Below are 22,746 nucleotides of genomic sequence, written 5' to 3'. Positions count from 1 at the left end.
GTTTATTTAGTAGTTCGGTCCTAAAAACTTACTAATAATATTTATGTCCTAACAACTTAGTAGCCATTTAAACAAACACCACACATACATCGGGAAAATACTTTTATTTCATTCTTAACTACCGTTGTCTATTAGTGTGATGTCTGCGCCAGTCGAACACTGCAGTTTCTTAAACTTTGGGGTCACATTGGATACGGCCACCTTTATTTATTATTCCACACTGATATTTGCCTTATATTTGCTTTTTATTATAGCAATGATCAGAAATTGAGCTTTTGAAAGGTAATATCAAAAGGAATATAGCATAATGAACTACTTCTGCTAGTAGTTCCTGTGGCATCCCATTTTGAGTGTATGGAAAACAATAATTAATATAAATTGTTTGGAATCATTAAGGTGAGAACATAATTAGTCTTCTCTCTGGACGTAGGATATCATGGAGCAAATTGAAGCAGTTTACTAATAGCAAGTTAAGTGACCTGTCTTTATTCAAAGAAGGAAGTAGTTTTCTCCTGACTGGATGTATAAATAGATGTTATACAGTAATCTAAATTTGGACTGTGCTAGGGGATTATGCATAAGCTGTCCTTCAGGAGATCTTAATATTGAACATAAGTGTATTTGATTTTTTTTTTTTTAATGCTTATTTTTGAGAGACTGAGAGAGCACAAACAGGGGAGTGGCAGAGAGAGGGAGACACAGAATCTGGAGCAGGCTCCAGGCTCTGAGCTGCCAGAACAGAGCCCAATGTGGGGCTCAAACCCATGAACCATGAGATCGTGACCTGAGCCAAAGTCGGATGCTTAACCGACTGAGCCACCCAGGTGCCCCTATTTTGATTTTTTAAAGTGCTGCGTTCACATGTATCAAGTTTGTAAAGTGTTCTTGTTTTTTAACATCATAAAACTATATAAATTGAGAAATACAGTGCTAGCATTTTGGACACATACAGAAGACTTTAAGTTAGTGATGAATCCAGAAATAGCCAGATTACCTTAAAGAGGTGAGAATTTCCTATTAAACTGATTTATATGTACTTAGAATAGATGGTCAGTTCTCTTATTTTTGTACCCACGACATATAGAAGTAAATGATATTGGAAGAAATTGTTGGAGGAAGGTAATTTGATGACTTTCAGTAGCTGCTGAAAAAGTACAATAGCATTCACTGTGAACGTGTTTAAAAATTGGTAATTGACCATTTCATTATGTTGGTATTGCGAAAGATGGGTAGCGTGTGGGTGTTAGACTCACCATATTTATAGTAGTGAAAAGAACTGTATTTTATAAAGTCACTATACTATATATGTTTCTTTCTTCTAATATAGTTCCTGGCAAGCGCATGCTGTTTTTAGCTTTGTCATTTCTTCTGTTTCCTTTACTGCTGTTACTTAAACCGTATTTTACTTATAGGGGCTTTAAACAAAAATAGGTTAGATGATACGGGGGGGGGGAAAGAGAATAAATTTTTTGGGGGGTTATAGTCTTAGAAGTCTTGATTCATTATAAAGAATATTGCACACAAAGCTGTTTGTGTAGCCATTTTAATGTGGGTAGTTTTTATCTTAAGTTTATTTATTTTGAGAGAGGCCCGCATGCATACACCCAAATGAGGGAGGGGCAGAGAGAGAAGCCCAAGCAGGCTCCACACTCGGTGTGGAGCCCCATGCAGGGCTTGATCCCATGAACCTTGAGATACTACCTGAGCTGAAACCAAGAGTCAGATGCTTGACTGACTGAGCCACCGGGCACCCCTAGTTTTTCTTTTTCTTTCCTTTTTTTTTTTTTTTTTTAACATTTATTTATTTTTGAGAGACAGAGCAAGACAGAGCATGAGTGGGAAAGGGGCAAAGAGAGAGGAGGACACGGAATCCAAAGCAGGCTCCGTGCTCTGAGCTGTCAGCATGGAGCCTGATGCTGGGCTCGAACCCACAGACTGTGAGATCATGACCTGAGCTGAAGTCAGATGCTTAACCAATTGAGCCACCCAAGTGCCCCCTATTTTTTCTTTTAATAGAGCCACTCATATGACTAGATTGGATTGTAGTGGGTTAATCTAAAGATTTTAGTAAACAGTAGTAAAAATTTATACAAACCTTAAACAGGTTCTGAATTATAACTTAAAACTTGTACATTCATTCATCAGTCTGTTAATGTAGGACTGACACCTTTTCCTTGAATATGGACCCTTTGTTTGGAGTTGAATTACGTAGTAAAATGTCTAGATCTTACCGTGGTATTTATAAACTTCACACACTTACAGAATACACAAGCGTTATCTTTCTGGAAATCAAGAGAATTCACCCTTTGAAATTCTAGAATTCCAGACTGCTTTTGCTCTTATAGTTATGTCAAGCATTTGATAGTTGTGTGTGTGTGTGTGTGTGTGTGTGTGTGTGTGTGTAACAACTTTTTCAAGCTTTTCTGAGCACATAGCAGGACATGCATATAAAACTCTTCTCTGTGCTAAGAGTTTACCATTTCATGTCAAGTATAATTATGTTGACCCAACTGGTAGGAACAGAGATGTAGCTATACCACTGAATGTTTTAAAGAGGGTATGATTATCTCGAGGATTTATTCATTAGATAAGAGGTAATTAAGAGTGTAGTGTGGACTTCTATATTGAGTATTTAACAGGTGTCAGACAATTGGTATACTAGGTTCTTTTAAATACATGGTTTTGTTTAATTTAAACAAGAGCGGCCGTATTCTCATTTTACAAATAGAGCATGAGAGAAGTTGATCTTGTTCAAAGTCAGCTGCCAGTAAGAAAGCAGGGACTTGAACCTAAGTTTGTCTTGCATCAAGGATATATTCTTAACCACTGTTACTCCTCAACCATCCTCATTCCTCATCTCCATGTAATTCTTTTATATGTAAGTATTTGGAAAGTGGTACCAGTCATTTATAATAGATAAACTTCAAAGTAGGTACCAAGAATTTCTTTGGGTCATGCTGTGTCAAGTTTTGGATTCTTAAGAAATGCAGTTTTATATTATCTGCATATTTAATTATGCCAGAATAAAGTCTATACTTTGAAAGGTAACCGAATCCTAACAGTATTGTAATGGCACTACATAACTAGGATTTTCAGAACTAAAGATTAACTTCTTCAGTGTTTATAGCAGGGCTGGTGTAAGACATGGCTGCTGATTTCACTTATATTGTTCTAGAACAGTAAAAATAAAGTTGCCCTATTTTAATGACTGTATATAGTTTGTCAGATTCTATCGATGGATACTCAGATTTGTGGTCTTTGCTATTAAAAACACTTGCTGCCCTTAGTACCCTCTTAGAACCTTGTACATGCATTTTTTCACACATGCATAAATATATGTCTGAAATGAATTCCCTACAGATGAAATTGGTTGGGGCACAGGGTGTCTTTGAATTTTATTAGATTGCCAGATTGCCCTTCATAGATGTATCTACCCCAACCAGTAAATAATGAGCATGCAAGTGTCTATTCCTGTATTCCTTGCTGACACTGTGTTGTGGAACTTTTTTTTTTTTTTAATTTTTTATTAATGTTTATTTATTTTTGAGAGAGACAGAGACAGAATGCGAGTGGGTTGGGGCAGAGAGAGAGGGAGACAACAGAATCTGAAGCAGGCTCCAGGCTCCGAGCTGTCAGCACAGAACCTGACCCGAGGCTCGAACTCACAAGCTGTGAGATCATGACCTGAGCTGAAGTCAGACGCTCAACTGACTGAGCCACCCAGGCACCCGTGGAACTTTTTATATTTGTCAGTATTATAAGTGAAAAATGTTATTATGGTTTTAGTTTGCGTTTCTTTTGTATGAAATCGAAATCTTTACATGTATTTATAGCCATTGGTGTTTCTTTTTGAATCTAAGACCAGTGCTTTTCTCAACTTTCCAAAACTATTGCTACCTGCTTGACTGACAGTCATTTGTAAGGTGGTATTTTAAAATGCATCCCAATCACAGAGAAGGTAAATTTGAAAAAGTGTAGAGTACTATAGGATTAATAAAACTTGGTGTCTGTTCATATTCTTTGCCCATCTTTTTATGGTTAGCTGGCCTTTTTCTTTAAAAAAAATTTGTTTTAATGTTTATTTTTGCAAGAGAGAGAGAGAGAAAGAGCGCGAGCGAGCAGGGGAGGGGCAGAGAGGAAAGGAGACACAGAATCTGAGGCAGGCTCCAGGCTCTGAGATGTCAGCACAGAACCTGATGTGGGGCTTGAACCCATGGACCAGACTGCGAAATCATGACCTGAGCTGAAGTCTAATGCTTAACCAACTGAGCCACCGGGGTGACCTGAGCTGGCCTTTTTCGTATGGATCGTAGGTGCTTTTAACAGAATAGCTTTCTCGATAGAAGTTGCAATTTTCTTAACAAAATTGGCATTCTGTATTTAAGTTCTAATTTTTGCTCCTGTTTTTTTGCTTTGTTTATCACACTTCATACCATGTAGAAACTTGAATTTTATACAAGTGCTTTTAATGAATTGAATTATTTGAATCCATGTGTTCCACTATTTACTGTTTTAGTTTGTTTTATACATCTTTGATCAATCTGGATATATATATACTAAATATATATAACTAAAAAATATATATATAATATATATATTTTATATATTATATATATATTTTTTAGTTTATTTTGAGTGAGAGAGAGGAGAAAGAATCTTATGCAGGCTCTGCACTGTCAGCACAGAGACCTACTTGGAGCTCGAACTCATGAACTGTGAGTTCATTACCTGAGCAGAAATCAAGAGTTGGATGCTTAGCTGACTGAGCCACCGAGGCACCTCAATCTGGAATTTTTTTTAGATGGATGTAAGGTTTGAGGTAGGGATTCAGGAAGGCGCACAGTCTCTATCTCAATATATTCCCTCATCAGAAAACATAACACTGAGTTATTGGGGGTTATTTCCCCATATTGACACATTTTCATTACTCATAATTTGAGCATTAGTCATTGAGATTCATTCAAGTTATAAATAATTTGATAGAGTTCATTAAAAATTTAAAACTTTCTGGTGTACATTTTGGGAAACATTTTCACCTTTCTGTGGGATCTTTTTTATGATTCGTTCTTTGAACCAGACCACTTGAGAGATATTTCAAAAAACTGTTAATGTATATGTAAACACAAAAGTAAACAAATAATGCCTTTGCAGTATCTCATGTTTTGCCATACTTGGTTCACGTCAGAATTGGTGATGCTGGTGTGAGGTTTGGCACTAGTTGTACTATGCCATTTGTGTGTGCCCGTTACAAAAAAATACTCAAGTTGATATTACTCAGCACACTGAGGTTTTTTTTGGTTTTTTTTCTTAATTAAACAGGGTTGGAAATATGAACTGCTTTTGACTTGCTTTCCAAGCATGTTTTTGCAGCTTTAGGCATCTATTTAACATGCCTCTTATTTGCCTTGACTTAGAGTACTGTTTCTCATGCTTTAGCGAGCGTCAGAGTCACGTGAAAGCTGGTTAGAATAGATTGCTAAGCCTCATCCCCAAATTTGTGATTAAGTGTGTCAGGGGGCAAGACCCAAGTTTTGTATTTCTTTTTTTTTTTTTTTAATTTTTTTTTTTAACGTTTATTTATTTTTGAGACAGAGAGAGACAGAGCATGAACGGGGGAGGGTCAGAGAGAGGGAGACACAGAATCTGAAACAGGCTCCAGGCTCTGAGCTGTCAGCACAGAGCCTGACGCGGGGCTAGAACTCGCGGACCGCGAGATCATGACCTGAGCTGAAGTCGGCCGCTTAACCGACTGAGCCACCCAGGCGCCCCCCAAATTTTGTATTTCTAACCAGTTCTCAGGTAATACAGATGACTTTTTAAGCGAGTCTTTGTTTCAAGACCGGAAAACACTGGATAACAGGGTATCCAGTCAAATGTAGAATTTGACTCTCTTGTGCAATTTTCAATTATTAGTTTGTCATTGAAACTTCAAAATTAGGTAATCACAGTTGTAATAGCGTGACATCCTATTTTTGTGACTGATGCCTTAGTCTGCATAAATACTCCATGATTATTATGAAAGGTGGTAAAACTTAAAAGGAAAATGGTTATAATTCATAGGATCACTAGTACCTGGTTCTGCCTTTTTCTATGCTCTGTGTTAGGTTATTTATTTATTTATACATACGTGGAGGGCCTCATCTATTTAGTAGTACAGCAGATCATCGGGTTGCTTTTCTTTTTTTCTCAAGGTTAATAAAGGCCTTAATTTCTCTCTCTCTCTCTCTCTCTCTCTCTCTCTCTCTCACACACACACACACACACACACACACACACACACACCCCTCTGTGCATAATTTAACAAGGAAAGAAAAACAAGAATCCATAAAGGATACGAGGGAGCAGTTCTGTTAAAACACAGATAAAGTGCTGTTCCATACAAAACAGCATAAAGAATAAGAAGTCACTCTGAACACGAAGAAAATCATCTCATAAATCATGTAGCCAAAGTTGCCAGTAAATCTGCTATTGGCTCAATTAGGCAAACTGCTGGATCCTTCCGTCTGTTTTCCTCTCTGTAGCATAAGTAAAGACACTGACAGCAGGCCAGAGGGGTCTAGATGGAAGGAGGAGTACAGAGAGGGAGGAAACCTGGGGATGGTGGGTCTGTGGTCTTGCTCCCTGCCTCCCCTCTGGTTTTGAAATAGGCCAGGTCAGTTGGTTGTGGTCTTCATTATTTCTGACATTTTTGACCCGTTGAACTTGGGTCTTGATCTAGACCCTCATCCCCTCTAGTTTGCCAGTGAATATGCCTATACTTTGAACCTCTTATTGTACTTTGAAAAGTCCACAATGTTCGCAGAGTCAATGGCTTAAATTCATACTAGTATACTTTTTATTTAAAATTTCAAAACCTCAGACATATAGCACACATAGAAGAATTTACTGTGTATAAATATAATACAGTGGTAACGACTGCCTCAAGCCTAGTAATCAAAGCATGCCATAAAGGAGTCTGTGATTGTGGTGACACACAACAGAAGGATTGTCACAAAACTCTCAAGGCCTAACACACCAGTTTTCCAATAAAATATACTTAAGTTTTTCAGATGTTAATAAGATACTCCAGTAGAGACAGAATTAGAATTTTGAAGTGATACATGAGAAAGATGTTAGTTAGATCTAAGGCAGAAATCTGTCCAGGTTTGGCATACACTTAAAGAGGGCATTGCTCAGTTTTCAAGTCAGATGGGGAGGGGGAAAAGGACGTAGCTGTTTTTGGAGGACACTTTTATGTGACTTGCATCTGGTGCTGGGTTATTGATAGATCTACTTCTGTTTCCCTGATTTAAAACAAAAGGCCACCTAAGGGTTGGGATCAATTAAATCAGGGCCAAAAAAAAAAAAAAAGTGCGGATGACTAACAGCATCCACTGTAGACGAAGAAGGACAGAGAAGAGTAATACTTTTGTTTGTTTTAATATAATCTCTGTTCAGTAGATCACAAACTTTTTTTCCCTGTGTTTCCAACTCCCACCCCCACACTAGCTAACTTTTTGCTATTGTATTTATACGTACATTTTCTTGGGACTTTGAGGAGAGTGTGTTAATGTAGGAGGGGCCCAGGATTGGGAATCAGTATTGTGATAACTAGTCTTAATATGCTGCTTAATTGGCTTCAAGACCCTGGAAAGATTAACTACTAATATTGAATTTTGTTCATTGGAAAAGCAGCAGTATTGACTGTATTTTTAAGAGACCTTTCAACTTTAAAAATGTAGTTTTTCCTGAAGTTCTCTATAGCACAAACAGTAAGTTTCTTATATTCCTGGGATAACAGGATAGCAGTAGATAACAGTAGCATCTCGTGGAATTGGATCATTGGGTGATGATCGAATATTGAGGTACTAGAGTAGTGTTGACAGTCTGTCTCTGGAGTCTGGAAGTCTGAGGGTTTGGTTGACCATTTAACTGAGTACATACACTATGCCTAGTTTCTAATAAAACATGGCAAATAGTTCCGTTAATGTACAGTATTGGTGTTCTGCCATTTACACCAATTTGTTCTCAGCATTTGTTCTCAGAAAAATATAAAAGAATGAGTATTTGGGTTAACTGTGCTTTTGAATGCCTTTACTTTATGCTGTTGAAGCTTGAGGAGTCTGAGCAGGAAAAAGATCAAAATAAAGAGAGTGGCTTTTTATCTTAATGTGTTTCAAGGAGTTTTCAAGTTCAAGTCTGATCTGTTACCAGTTCTGTGACTTTCTCATATTTTTAGTATGTGAGATTGAAGGTACATTTTTACAGTCTGAGGGTCTTACAGACTGGTAGCTGTTTGGTGGTTATTGCCTGTGAATGCTTGAACTTGATCTAACTGTACCTATTTCACTTCACTTCAAGTAAGTAATGTGCTACTGTTGGAACTATGTATTGAGGTAACTTGCTAATTAAAATGTCTTCAAAAAGATGACACTAGGATTCTATTTTGAAATGAGTAAACTTGGAAACTGAGCAGTATGGTGGTGTAAATTTGATAGTATTTAAACAAATATTTATTGTTTGACAAGTGACCAATTTGGTTTTTGTTTTTTTTGTTTTTTTTTCTTGCCTTGCAAGGCAACAGACAAGCGCTTTGTTGAGTCTGAGGAAGTTACTCGCAAGGTAGATGAAAACTGTATTACGTTTTGCTACTGAGATAATGTGGAAAAGGATTGCCTGTCTTATGTCAGTAATCACATCTGAAGGCAGGAGAAGTTCTAAATATCCTCAAATAGATCAAAGCTATTTCAAAGCAACTACAGGCTCTAGTGTAGCTGATTCATGCTCTGTGCTGCACTGTCATTAAGGCATTGAGTCATAGTTTAATTGGCACTGTTTTTTTTTTTTTTCATGGTCTTAATATAAAATAATCTTGCAGGTAGTGCTGTGTCAACTCCAGAAACGTAGTTTGCTTTAAAAAATATGGCCAAAGAAGAAAGAAGCCTAAAATATATTGAGTAGGATGGGTTTGTTTGCCAAAAGTCTTATTAAATTTAGAATTAAGTTCAGGTGAATTAAAGAGAAGGCTTCAGTTCTATTGTACATTGTCAATTTGGTGAATTTAAGTGCTCCAACAGATGGCATTAGCTAAAAATACCAAGTTGGTCCGTGAAAGATTAGGTTAGGCTATTTTGTGAAAAGTAGAGACCCAAAATAGCAAAGTCATAAATGATGACTTCAGATTTTTATACTGTTTTTCAATTTGTAAATAAACACATTAATTGAATGAACTGTGACTTCAGCATTTGCAGGTGGACTTTATTTGGTCCACATGCCAAACAAAATATGGTTGTTTTGTAGCAGGTGGAGTAGAAGGGATGGGAGATGGCTGCCCATACCGGTATTTGCAAACCACACTTCATCTGAGTGCTACATTAGCCAATTTGTCTTGAACCTTCTCTAAACCTGGTTTCCCTCTCTAGTTCATTGATTTAGCAGATGTCCTTTGCCTTTCTCTTTCATACATATTTATCAACATTTCTATAGCACTAGTGCTGCCCCTTATTATCCCATGAATGTATTCCTTTTTGTGCTTCTTTGGCATCATTTCATTGAATTGGGTGGGGCTTGGGAAAAGAGATGGTAGACTTACATGCTCTTTTAGCTCTTTTGAACCGAGTGGCCTATTGTTAGCGTAAGTGGGGAATTACTGAGGCTTTAAACAAATGTAAATTTGCATGTGGTAACATTTTAGTGATGTTACAAAACCAGTGTCTTAGTTTTGTTTTGCAGGTTGAATATTTGTGTTTTAAATTTTGTACTTTAGACACTCATTTAAGTGATGACTTTTGTTTTGGTATTTGTGTGAAACCACGTGATCATTATATTCCATAATCAGATTTAAATTTGTTAACACGTTTTCACCATTACAGTCTCACTTGACAAGATTTTGTAGTGTATGACTTGTTTCATATATACTCTTTAGAAATTTTTCTTGATGGTTAATTTTGCAATTGATTATGAAACAATAGCACATTTGTTTTGGGAGAAGGTTTAATTTTGATTCACCTGATGTCTTTGCGTTTTATTTTTATGTCATGAAGTTCAGTTTTAAATGCCCTAAACGAACCTTGACCAACTTTTTTTTTGTGGATATAGGTATATGACTGATGGGATGTTACTTCGTGAAGCTATGAATGATCCCCTCCTGGAGCGTTATGGTGTAATAATTCTTGATGAGGCTCATGAAAGGACATTGGCTACAGATATTCTCATGGGTGTTCTGAAGGAAGTTGTAAGACAGAGATCAGATTTAAAGGTGAAGTAATTTTTTTACTCATTTATTTCATAAAAAAAAAAAGTACATATAAAAAACAGGACACATGCTGATTAATCAACTATAAAAGAAGGAACCAGTAAGTACCTGCATTGGCATTTTTCTTTGTTTCTAATATCCTTAGCTGTGTCTTCATTTTAGACTTTAGTATGATTCCACTTTTTAGTAGTGTATTTTAAAGCCAAATCTTTTCCATTTCTTTTTTTTTTTTATTAAAACTTTTTTTTAATAAACGTTTATTCATTTTTGAGAGACACAGACACAGTGTGAGTAGGGGAGGGGCAGTGAGAGGGAGGCACAGAATCTGAAGCAGGCTCCAGGCTCTGAGCTGTCAGCACAGAGCCTGACGCAGGGCTCGAACCCACGAACCATGAGATCATGACCTGAGCCAAAGTTGGATGCTTAACCGACTTAGCCACCCAGGCACCCCCACCCAACCCTTTATTAAATATAGAAACTTCTTCTTATTAAGGATCAAATCTTTGTTCTGTCCCAACATAAACACATCCGTTGTAACTTGTCACGTTGGGAAGTAGGAACAACTGTACTCAGAACAAGCTGTTCCTCAGAAATGTGTTTACTTAACCTACTTGTCTCCACCAAGGCAGAGGGATTCTGGGTCTTAAAAATTGTTATCCTAGTTTGGTTTTGCTTCTAGAAATTTACATTTTTAAAGATTGAAGTACTGTGAGTAGTCATTGATTAAAACTTAGGAGCCGTTGAAGTTTGTGTTTTGTTATTTAATTGAAGTATAGTTGACACACTGTGTTAGTTTCAGATGTGCAGCGTAGTGATTGGCAGTGACAGTTCTGGGTGCTGTGCTCAACTCGAGTGTAGCTACCAGCTGTCACCACAGTGCCATTACAGTACCATTGACTGTGTTCCCTGTGCTGTACTGTTCATCCCTGTGACCTATTCATTTCCATAACTAGAAGCTTGTACCTCGCACTCCCCTGCACCTATTTTGCCCATCGCTCCGCTTCCCTCTTCTCTGGCAACCACCAGTTTGTTCTTTGTATTTATGGGCCTGTTTCTGCTTTTTGCTTTTAGATACCACATATAAGTGAAATCGTGTGAACTATTAAAGGTTTTAGGAAGGAAAGTCAAAAAGTAGAAATTAACACTCTAGTAGAATAGTTAATGGGAAAGCTTTTATTCAAGTAAATTTTTAATGGCTTCTATAATGTGTGATTTACATGGAGGGAGGGTGACTGCATAGTTTTATATCCTTGCACCTGAAGAGCCTTTTGTGCTGTGGCTTTTTTACAACAGTGTAGAAAATCCCTGTTTAATTTTAGGAATTTTTAATTTTAGGAATTTTTCTAAAGAAGTCATGCTTATTAAAGATGATTTGGGGGTGCCTGGGTGGCGCAGTCGGTGAAGCGTCCGACTTCAGCTCAGGTCACGATCTTGCGGTCCGTGAGTTCGACCACCGCGTCAGGCTCTGGGCTGATGGCTCAGAGCCTGGAGCCTGCTTCCGATTCTGTGTCTCCTTCTCTCTCTGCCCCTCCCCCCTTCATGCTCTGTGTCTCTCTGTCTCAAAAATAAATAAACGTTAAAAAAAAAAAATTAAAAAAAAAATAAAGATGATTTGGAGAGAGGAGAGTAAATTTATATCTGCCACATATTTTTTTTATTTTTGCGCCCTATGTTTTCTGTGTACAAGGTTGTCATGTCCTGTTTTAATAAACATAGCAGTAGTCGTACTATTTATTAATGTTGCTTTTACCAATCCCTTTTATACATTATGTTAACCTTATGTAAACATAAATATGTATTTTATAAACTTGGGTTTTTTTTTTTTAATGTTTATTTATTTATTTTGAGAGCAAGAGAGAGAGCATAAACGGGAGAGGGCAGAGGGAGGGAGGGAGACAGTCCCAAGCAGCCTTCGTGCTGTCAGCACTGTGCCCAGCACAGGGCTCGATCTCATGACTGTGAGATCATGACCTGAGCTGACATCAAGAGTTGGGTGCTTAACCAACTGAGACACCCAGGTGTCTCTAAACTTTGGATTTTAAGGTATTGTTTCATGAAAATGTAGTTTATTTATCGGATATCAGGTTTATTATTTTTTAAAATGTAAGTCTTTTACTGTAGCTCAGTGTTTCTGTATTTGATTTTTTAATTGGTTTATTTGTAGGAAGGCTTTTGTAGGCTTTTTTATAATTGATGTATATAGAACAGTAAACATTAACTTGTCTTTTTTTCCTGAAGACCATGTGAGAATCCTTGAAGACAACTTTAAATAATTGACTGTTTTCTTTGCAGGTTATAGTTATGAGCGCTACCCTGGATGCAGGGAAATTCCAGATTTACTTTGATAACTGTCCTCTCTTAACTATTCCTGGGCGTACACATCCTGTTGAAATCTTTTATACTCCTGAACCAGAGAGAGATTATCTTGAAGCAGCCATTCGAACAGTGATCCAAATTCATATGTGTGAAGAGGAGGAGGGAGATCTTTTACTTTTCTTAACTGGTCAAGAGGTATCGTCATTGTTTGCTTCATTATTTAGCCTTTAAACATATTAAATTATGCAACTTTTTAAGCCCAAGAACTTGGCATATATTAACCACATATTTCTTATCCCATGGTATAAAGTTTCTCTTCAGCCTGATTGCATTTATATATGAAATACATAACCCCTTTGTATGCTCTGTGGATACCTCTGTGTCATTAGTGTTAATTACCCTGAGAATAAATTGTTTTAGAATTTCACGATTTAGCAGCTGTAGTCTCGACTTTGGAGAGACCTGGGTGCGGTAAGTAGTGGTGTGTGGTAATTTGCAGTTTTGCTGAGGTATGAATTTGATCCACACAACCCCTATGAAGTCGGGTTGTTAGCTTGTGAATGAACTTGAGTAACTTGGATGCCCATCCAACGTCAGAATGAATGTTTGTGTTTTGGTTTGGTCATCTGTGTGTGCGCTGAGGATTGTAAGAAATCGTTGACATTTTTTAGTTAGGATTTACCCGTTTTAAGATACACGTTTTATTCTCAGGTGCTGCATGTTTTAAACTTCTTTCCCACGGTAGCTTTATAGGTGTGCTGTGACATTCTGGAGCTGAAGTTGAGGAAAAAGCTGTCTGGATAAATCCGTTTCAGAGAGCCTTTTGGTGGAGGCTGTTCTTAGAATTTGTCTTCTGTTTCAGTAGGCTTTAAAAAGGTTTTCTAGAACGTGCTTCTCAAACTGACATACGTGCAGATCACATAGAAAATTTGCAGATTCTGATTCAGTAGGTCGGGTGGAATCTGAGACTGTTCCTGACAAGCTTCCAGGTAATGCTGAAGCTCCCCAGGTTTGAGTCGCACAGGTTCTAGAGCGGCGTTGTTCTGTCAGACCTTTTTTCAGTGCCACGCGTGTTCTGTAACTGTGCTGTTCAGTGTGGTAGTCAGTGGCAGCGTATGGCTTGTGAGTGTTTGAATGTGGCTAGTGAGAGAAAGGACTAAATTTTAATTTTACAGCATTTGAATGAAGAGCTACCTGTGACCACCCTTTTCCTGTTTCAGTTTTTGTATGGCCCATTAGTTAAGAATTTTTTTTTCCGTTTTAAGTTTGTTTATTTATTTTGAGAGAGGAGAGAGTAAGAGTGCGGGGGAGGGGCAGGACAGAGAAGAATCCCAAGCAAGCTCCTAGTCGCCAGCCTGGAGCCCACACGCTGGGAGAGCGAGACCTGAGCTGAAACGAGAGTCGAACACTTAACTGACTGAGCCACCCAGGTGGCCCTGTTTTCACATTTCTGAAATGTTGTAAATAAGACCAAACAATGTGCAACAGACAGGCTGTGTGGATGCAAAGCCTGATGGTTTTTGGCCCTTATGGTAAAAGGTCTGACCTCTGCCCCAGAACATTTCTCAAGTGTGGCCAGTGGACTGCCTGCCTGGGGAAGGAGAGTTTGTTAGAGCAAGTTCTTGGTCCTGTTCCAGACTTGCAGAAATAGGTGAAACCTGAGGCCAAATATAGGAATCTGCATCTTTGATGAGGTCTACAGGCCACTTTTATATTTCCTTAGGTTTAAAGGTCACTGTCCCAGAGGGATGTTTAAGCCTGTATAATTCCTGTAGTACGTTAATGACACAACTCTGGACAGGGTTGTGGGGAATTGCCCTAGTTCTCCCAGATACCAAAATCCGAGGTCTTCTGTGTGATTGCCTGCCTCTATTGGAATGTGAATTATTTGATTTGTATTCAGTTTCTACGGGAATGCTTGGTATACATAATATTTGAGCAAATGCTATTGCTTTAAGAGCTAGAAATGTTGAGTAATTGTTTATCCCTGCATTTCTTCAGTATTCATGTAATTTACGATTTGTGCCCCATTGGCCGTGGTTCCTTTTCTATAGAAAAGCTTCTATAGAAAAGCTTCTATAGAGCAAGGGTTTTCAACCTCAGCGCTGTTTACCTAGCAGTTCAATCAGTATTTTTGTTGTGGGGCGCCCTGTGCATTGTGGCATCTTTGGCCTTATCCGTTAGATGCAGTAACATTCCCTCCTCCGGTTGTAGCAACCAAAAATGTCTGCAGACATTGCCAGATGTCCCCTGGGTGGAAAATCATTCCCAATGCAGTCATACTTTTTCTTTTGGGATATAAAACATGTTGCAAATTCAGTTTTACGGATACACCTCTGTTGGTACTAGTCTTCCTTTCTATGTGTTTTGAATGGAAGAATTTTTATATATTTTGTAAACAAGAGTACCAGATGCTTTTTTGATGGCATATAAACAGTATTTATGCTCTAATGCAGTGTTTAGGTTGTTGAGGTCTTTTTGTCCTTTTGTATCTGGTCTCTAGTTTCTTCATCTAGAGTGCATAGTGTATTTTCTTTTTTTTTTTTTTTTTAATTTTTTTTTTCAACGTTTATTTATTTTTGGGACAGAGAGAGACAGAGCATGAACGGGGGAGGGGCAGAGAGAGAGGGAGACACAGAATCGGAAACAGGCTCCAGGCTCTGAGCCATCAGCCCAGAGCCTGACGCGGGGCTCGAACTCACGGACCGCGAGATCGTGACCTGGCTGAAGTCGGACGCTTAACCGACTGCGCCACCCAGGCGCCCCTCATAGTGTATTTTCTTAAACGACTTCTTAAAATAGCCATTATATTCAGATAACTAAGTAAATTAGAATTTTATCAAATATCAGATGGCCTCATGAAAGACTTTTCTATGATTTAACTTCATATACTTGATATTTTGGCAGCCATCCCATACTTGGGGAAAGGGAGTAAGCCCCGTGGTTTTCAAATGTGTGCTGGAGTGTATGTTTTCCAGTGAAGTTATTAACTGTAATTGTGAACTAGTTTTGCACGTGCCCTGTTATATTTTTAAATACCCTTTAGGTGACTAGGTTTGAATTTTGAAGATCTTTAGGGAAAAAGTAGCAGAGTACCTAATGTATTTTGTTTCACTGATTGTGTTTAGTAGAGCTGACTCAAAGACATATAAAATACTATTTTTCCATGGCTGTGAATCTGTGTTACTTTTACATGGTCAGTTAAATGGTAGATTCCTAGAATTCTCTGGACTCTTGTCTTCATAAATTTGAATAGCACCCATAAAATTTAGTTTTCTCATGAAATTTTAAAATGATTTTTTACAAGCATTTTACCATTTTGACCACTTAAACAGTAATGCTTGTGTGCTAATCTGAGTAAATTTGGGTAAAGGAGATCAATCTTAATTGGTGAAAGGTTGGGAAGAATTTGAATTCTAGAATTTTTTTGTGTTATTTTATGTTAATGCATAAAATCTGGACTTATGATTAAAATTTAAAAGTCCTTAGGGAAGCTATACTTCTGAATTAGATAAGAGTGATTATAACTGAAATATCAATTGTTTGTGATATGAAGATGTTGAAACCATTCTTAAAGCAGCACGTTCTTTTACCGTGAATTTTGATGAATAAAATGTCTTTTCCATATGCAGTGAGTTCAGCCTCCTCAAATTACTAGTCCAAATTTATTTATTAACCTATATTAATACTTTTGGAGCTGAAAGTCGTAAAAACTCCTGAGCTTTTGTCTCAACACTCAATCTTGCTCAAAACTAACAGATGGTTGCTTTATGCTGATGAATGTCAATGAGTTTTGTTCTTTTCTGAACTTCCCATGTTGACTGTGGGAATTTGGTAAACTTAAGGAAAAATTTTGTTGCAGTTTTAAAAGTGTTTAGAACTTTGCTTATATAAAAAACATAAGTGGTGTCGGAATTTTTTCCTCTCAACTTTAGAGATATCTTTATATCCCATGCAGTAGTGCTTTTGTTTTAACTCTGTACACATTTGACAGATTGGATAGCCTAGTCCAAGTAAAACTGGGGTTACCTTGTTAAACTTCTGGAATCTGCAAATGTACGATTTTGGGTACTTTGTTTTCTGATATATGACATCTGGATGTTTGCTGGCGTTGGACCTTTTATTGTCTGGTCAAATACATGTTTAATTAAGTAAATTAAAAACATTCTGGATATTGGAATCAGTTTTTTCCTATTTTCTTTTTCTTAATTTTAGAAAAAAACTAACTTGGGGCTCCTATCCAAATCTTTTTGATTTGGAAGAGATATAATTTTGTATTTGCATACCAGCAGGGGGCATTCTAATCTAGATACAGCATTTAAAAGCTTTTTTTTTTCCCTAAAAATATTTGTTTTATTTGTTGTAGTTTTTCTTTCAATCAGTAGCAGTCTTTGATTTTCTTTTAAAACTTCAGATTTCAAAGGGAACTATTAACATCAAGTCCTTAATAGTAATTTTCTGTGTGATAATTTTCTAAGACCCTTATCTTTTTTTTAAGGAAATTACTGTATTTGAACGAGAGGGGAAAATTTTTGTTCTTAAGTGCCCAGAAACTTTGTATTCTTTAGCATGGAAACAGAATTGCATGTTGATTTAAAATCATTTCAAGGAAAATGATTTTAGTTTGATGTAATAAAAATACAGACTACATTTACCCGATACATTTTCCCCCTTTTTTGTTTAATCATTCTGATTTTTATTTATTTATTTTTTTCAACGTTTATTTATTTTTGGGACAGAGAGAGACAGAGCATGAACGGGGGAGGGGCAGAGAGAGAGGGAGACACAGAATCGGAAGCAGGCTCCAGGCTCCGAGCCATCAGCCCAGAGCCTGACGCGGGGCTCGAACTCACGGACCGTGAGATCGTGACCTGGCTGAAGTCGGACGCTTAACCGACTGCGCCACCCAGGCGCCCCAATCATTCTGATTTTTAAATAAGAGATACTTTGTTGATAAAGATAGCTTCTGATTGGGTCGTCCATTGGATAGGCTTCCACATTATTTAACGTACTTCTGAGTATAACCAAATTAAGGTTTCAGTAAAATTTAAATTTCTGGGTCCCCCCCCCATTTTTAAGTCCCCTTGCCACTCCCTTAGAGCCTTCATCTACCTCTCATTTTCTGTCTCCCACACTCTGAGTAATCATTGTGTGTCTTCTCTTTAAAACCTGGATTTGAATGAAAATGCATTGCGATTATATTCTGTGATGGGGAAGTTTTTGAAGATGCTAAGTTATTTGGGTTAGCCTACTTCTTAAATATCTGTGTTGATACTGTAAAGGTGTTTGTTCTCATTAGGCACAATGAAGCAAATCTTCCATATAATTACATTAGCGATACGTGACATTAAAGCCTAATTGGCTTATTTAAAATATCTAGCACATCAATTTCTTTTAGATTGTGAAAATTGAAAAGGTTATGAGTGCAGTTAAATATTCCTGGGTGAGAAATTTCAATTTTAGTACAATTTGTTGAGAATTAATTAGGACATTTGACTAGAAGAAAAAGTGTGGAATGCCAATAAGATAGTTATCTATTTATTTGATTATAGAAATGAAAATTTCTTCAGTAGTTTTGGAAACCCAGTGAGGTTTACCTAGTTTGGATTTACCAAATTCGAAATAAGCTGTACAGAATTAAGATAATGGTAAATACTTACATGTTTCAGTGTGTATTTGTTGTTTTTACACTCAGACTTTTATTTTGCAGGAAATTGATGAAGCCTGTAAGAGAATAAAGCGTGAGGTTGATGATTTGGGCCCTGAAGTTGGTGACATTAAAATCATTCCATTATACTCTACACTTCCACCTCAGCAGCAACAACGCATTTTTGAGCCTCCGCCTCCAAAAAAGCAGAATGGAGCGATTGGAAGAAAGGTTAGCATAGAAATGTTCTCTGTAAACATTTCATTAATACAGAAAGTGTATTGAAGTATGAAAGTATGAGATATGAAAGTATATTGAATTATTAAGGACTAAGTGATGGGTGATAGTGATCTGGATTGCACACTACAAAATCTGTATTTCAAATGCAAATATTAAACCGTATATTTAGGTGGAATTTTGCATAACTTTTGACTGTAAAGTAAGAGCATGTACTGTTTCCCATTCCCTCCTTATTAAATGGGAGTTTGATTAGGATGGCTAAAGAAAAGAGGGAGATGGCCTAGTGTTGTCTTTCTCTCCATTAGTAAGTGGATTTCTTTAGAGCTCGAATGGAGATTCTCTTAGTATAGATGTCTGCCTGGCATAGGAAGGGAGCAAGGGTTTTCCAAACCTGTTTCTGGGCTCTTTGTTGGGACGGGAAGGGTATCTGAGTTCTAGTTTGAAACAGAACAGCTATCCTTTTATTTTTTTTAAGAGCTGGGTGTTCTAGTAGATTCTTTGAAAATAAAATTACATTGCTTGAAAAGGTTTGAAAAACACTAGTATAGTGGAGTCAGTCATTAGGTTAAATAGTAGCTGTATATGAAATTTGTGAAGATTCTTGATCTCTGGATTTAAAGTTTTCATTTTTTAAAAACAATTTTTTTTAACATTTATTTTTGAGGTGGGGGGAGAGAGTGCATGGTAGTGGGGGAGGGGCAGAGAGAAAGGGAGACAGAATCTGAAGCAGACTCCAGGCTCTGAGCTGTCCGCACAGAGTCTGACACGGGGCTCAAACCCATGAACTGCAATGCAAGATCATGACCTGAGCCGAAGTCGGATACTTAAGCAACTGAGCCACCCAAGCGTCCCTTAAAGTTTTCCTTTTTTAAAGTAGGTATAATTTACCTTCATCACCTTGGGAGATTATTATCAAGGTTTAAGCTTTGTGTATACAGGGTACTACTATATCTAGAAGAAACTAGTCCTTCATGGTAGCTGCCATAAATTCCTTGAATATATTCACATAGAAAAAAGTCTCAGTTGAAATATTACTTATGATTTACTTATCAGATTTGGAATTTATTGCTCTCTTATTTCTATATTCAGGACTAACAGAGTCTCACAACTTTTTTCTGCTTTTTTTCAATATTTTGCTAATGTTTATCATGATTATTGAAAAATTACACATTATCAAGGTACTTAAATATATCAGGGCTAATTATTTCTTTACATGGTTGTGTAAAAGTTAAATGAACCAGATACATTTTTCAAATTAAAGGAACTTACTGAGAGGATATACAACACCAGCTTAGTGGAGTGTAAATTAACAAGAGATTGATAAGGAAGAAATCAGCCTTCTGAGTTTTTCAGATCAGCAAGAGTAGTGAATATGACTTAAAAAACTGATCAGAGCTTCATTATGTTGAACTTTTCCAGTTATTTTAGTTGTAGTGCTGTTTCTAGAACATGTTAAAATATTTTCCCCTGTTACTTTATGTGCATTCTGAACTTTGGGGAAAACTTGAAGTTTAAGTGATAGTTTTAGTATATAATTCTGAAGTTGATCTGTTGACTGAAAAGTACTTGTGGAATTCTTAGCATAATTCTGTATCAGTGGTTGTATATAAAGTAGCTGTTTTCTTATATATTTCAATAGTAAAGAGGAGTAGCCTGCAGGCAGATGATTAAATTTTTCTTGAAATCATGTACACTTTGCATATCTGCATTTGTTTTAATTTGATGGTTTTTTTTTAACCACTGAGTAAAATTACGTATATAGCAAGATTTGCCAAATTTGTGTCTTTTCGTGTAGTTCTTTTTATTCCATTTTTAGGTTACTGTGAGAACTTAAAAGGGCCTGAGCTTACTGAAATATATTTCACATCTGAGCTCTTTTGCTCTGTTAATTATCAGTGTATTGGAAAGTTAAGTTCAGTCTGCTGCCAGTCCAGTAGATGATACGTTTTCTAGGATCTTCAGCTTAAGCTCGTGGAGTATAATTGAACTCTTGCTTTTTGTGTTCTTTTAAATCATAAGGATATTGAGGAGAGTTTTGTCTTCCTGAAAAGAATAACTCAGCAGTAGTTGGATGTATGTGTGGTGAAGGCCATAGATGATGAGGGGGCTACTGGAGTCCCCAGGGCTTGGGGAATCCCATCCTGGGCTTTTAATTCAGAGTCAAACCAAGGGCCATAGTGCTGCTTCATCATCCATTGATGGTGTTTCATTCAGCTAAGGCTACAGGACCTCTTGCTGGGAAATCATGTTCTCTTCTTGGCATGAGTCAGCTTCATCTTCCAGCCTGAGAAGAGCATTATCACAGCCCTCCTGGATGGACCCAGGAGAGGGAGGGAGGACTTCATTAGCGCTTGGTGTGTCATTGTCATGCGAAAAAAAGAGCTTTGAAGCCTGGCATGTTTAAGGAGAAGTAAACGTCTTTATGGAAGCCTAGTTACAGAGAAAGATTCACTCCTCCAGTCCTGTTTTTGGTGCCAGGTGGAGAAGTTGCCTGGAGGAAGGTAGGAGTGCCAGCTGAGACCCAGAGATAGCAGAAAAACACCCCGTCCAAGTGCCGTGACTGGCACGTATGACGAGCCGATGACCTAGCAGGTCGCAGGCGACCGTGACCCTTAGAGAGGTCAAAGGGATTAGTGGGACTTTGGGGGAAGGCGGAAGGGTATGACGGAAGATGCAGAGGTTCTGTGAAGGCAAGTGGCTGGGTACTGGAACAGGAAGAACTGGCATTCTGTTGCTGTTTTCCTGTTGCGCTATTTTAAACAGAAATGCCACAAGTTTGATAATGTCCTGTTTATATTATAAAATATAGGGCTAGAGGCCAAGGCTTGCTGCTTCTGTCATGAATTCATTATACTGCCAGTTACTAGAATGGAGCTTTCATTCATGAGTGTTAAACTGTCACTGATTGATATTCACAATTGATTTAAAAGTACAAAGGAACATTTAGGGATTTATGTTCTGCTTCCAATTGTGTAAAACAAAATACAATTTGATTCTGTTTTTCGTTAAATTTGTTCTAACATAAGGATACTAGCTAGCATAAAGTAGAATGTAATAAGTTAGAACGTTTGGAACAAAGAGAATATTTAATACAGTTTTTAAAATTCCACCAAAATATTTAAGTATAATTCCATATTTATATTGGGGCACCTTTTGTAAGTAGTGCCTTGTTATCTTACTGAATGTATTAACTTATGCAAAATAGAGTTTATAATATGATTGCAGTAAAAGAAGCAAAACAGCTTTTTACTATTAAAGTTTTAAAATGTAGGCTCTATTAAAGGTAAAGTTTTATGGGCATTGGGGACTTTAACTAGCATTCCTTTTGCAAATAGTTACTGAGTTTTTTTACATGGGCTTCTAACAGCACTACTGGTAAACAGCTTCAAAGTTTTAGTGATCAAGAAAGTTGAGAATGCATGTATTTATGTGAGGGTAGATCATGTTACCTGTTTTTGTTTGTTTATTTGTTTAATGTTTATTTTTGAGAGAGGAGGGAGTATGTGCAGGGGAGGGGCAGAGAGGGAAGGAGAGCGAGAATCCCAAGGAGGCTCTGCCAGCCCAGAGCCCTACATGGTGCTCAGACCCATGAACCTTGAGATCATTGACCTGGGCCTAAATCAGGAGTCAGACGCTCAACCAACTGAGCCACCCAGGCACCCCCATTTTACCTGTTTTGATCATGCTTGACATTTATTCACGTATTTGACTTTCAGCTCAAGCTACAGTAGTTTTATAGAAGCATTAAAGTTAGCTCATCAATAAATTACTTGTATGCATCTTTTGACTAAGACTTACAATTGCTGTTTTATAGATTTGATGTTATTAAAATCCAGCAACTATTCTTTAATTTCACTTAGTTTTCATTAATTTTGTCCATACAAATAGCTGATTTTTCTGTAGCTTATCTTACAGTTTACTAATTAACATGGCTCAAAGCATACACTGCTCAATAAAAAAGAGAAATGGCCCTTGTGGAGATGGTTCTGTAGTTTTAAAGAGAGGCTTAATGATCCACTATCTGAAGATAACTTAGTGTGGTGCTGCTGGGACGTGTACAAATAAAGAAGTTAATGTCCTTACTGAAGTGGCGACCCCCGCAGGGTTCCCTGGGGACTAAAAATCCAGACTAGTTGAACCTAAGTGCATTATTGTGTCCAAGTAGAATTCAAGTAGAGCAACTCAACGAACTCTGAGTTCTACTTTCAAGTGGAATTACTGAAATAAGTCAAAGTGGATTTCTTTGGAAGGCGTGTTATTGAGGGGGAAGAGGATACATCTAGATGAAAGTTTAATCTTAACACTTCAC

The 22,746-nt window shown here is 37.3% G+C and overlaps 1 protein-coding gene across 1 annotated transcript in view; it reads left to right on the top strand.

Annotated features, from left to right (window-relative positions):
• DHX15 (DEAH-box helicase 15) overlaps window positions 1–22,746 on the top strand; it is a 62,391-nt gene that overhangs the window by 20,611 nt on the left and 19,034 nt on the right. Inside the window, exons 4-6 of the mRNA XM_047090532.1 lie at window positions 10,078–10,237; window positions 12,527–12,745; window positions 18,261–18,428. Coding sequence (XP_046946488.1) covers window positions 10,078–10,237; window positions 12,527–12,745; window positions 18,261–18,428 — 547 coding nt within the window. The remainder of the gene's footprint in view (window positions 1–10,077; window positions 10,238–12,526; window positions 12,746–18,260; window positions 18,429–22,746) is intronic.

This window comes from Lynx rufus, unplaced genomic scaffold (genome assembly GCF_022079265.1).
Source record: "Lynx rufus isolate CCGP_SWC_20201006 ecotype Redwood Valley unplaced genomic scaffold, mLynRuf1.p SCAF_3, whole genome shotgun sequence".
NCBI classification, from domain to species: domain Eukaryota; kingdom Metazoa; phylum Chordata; class Mammalia; order Carnivora; family Felidae; genus Lynx; species Lynx rufus.
Note: the sequence above shows the minus strand (reverse complement) of the source record. Positions and strands in the feature narration are given on the sequence as shown.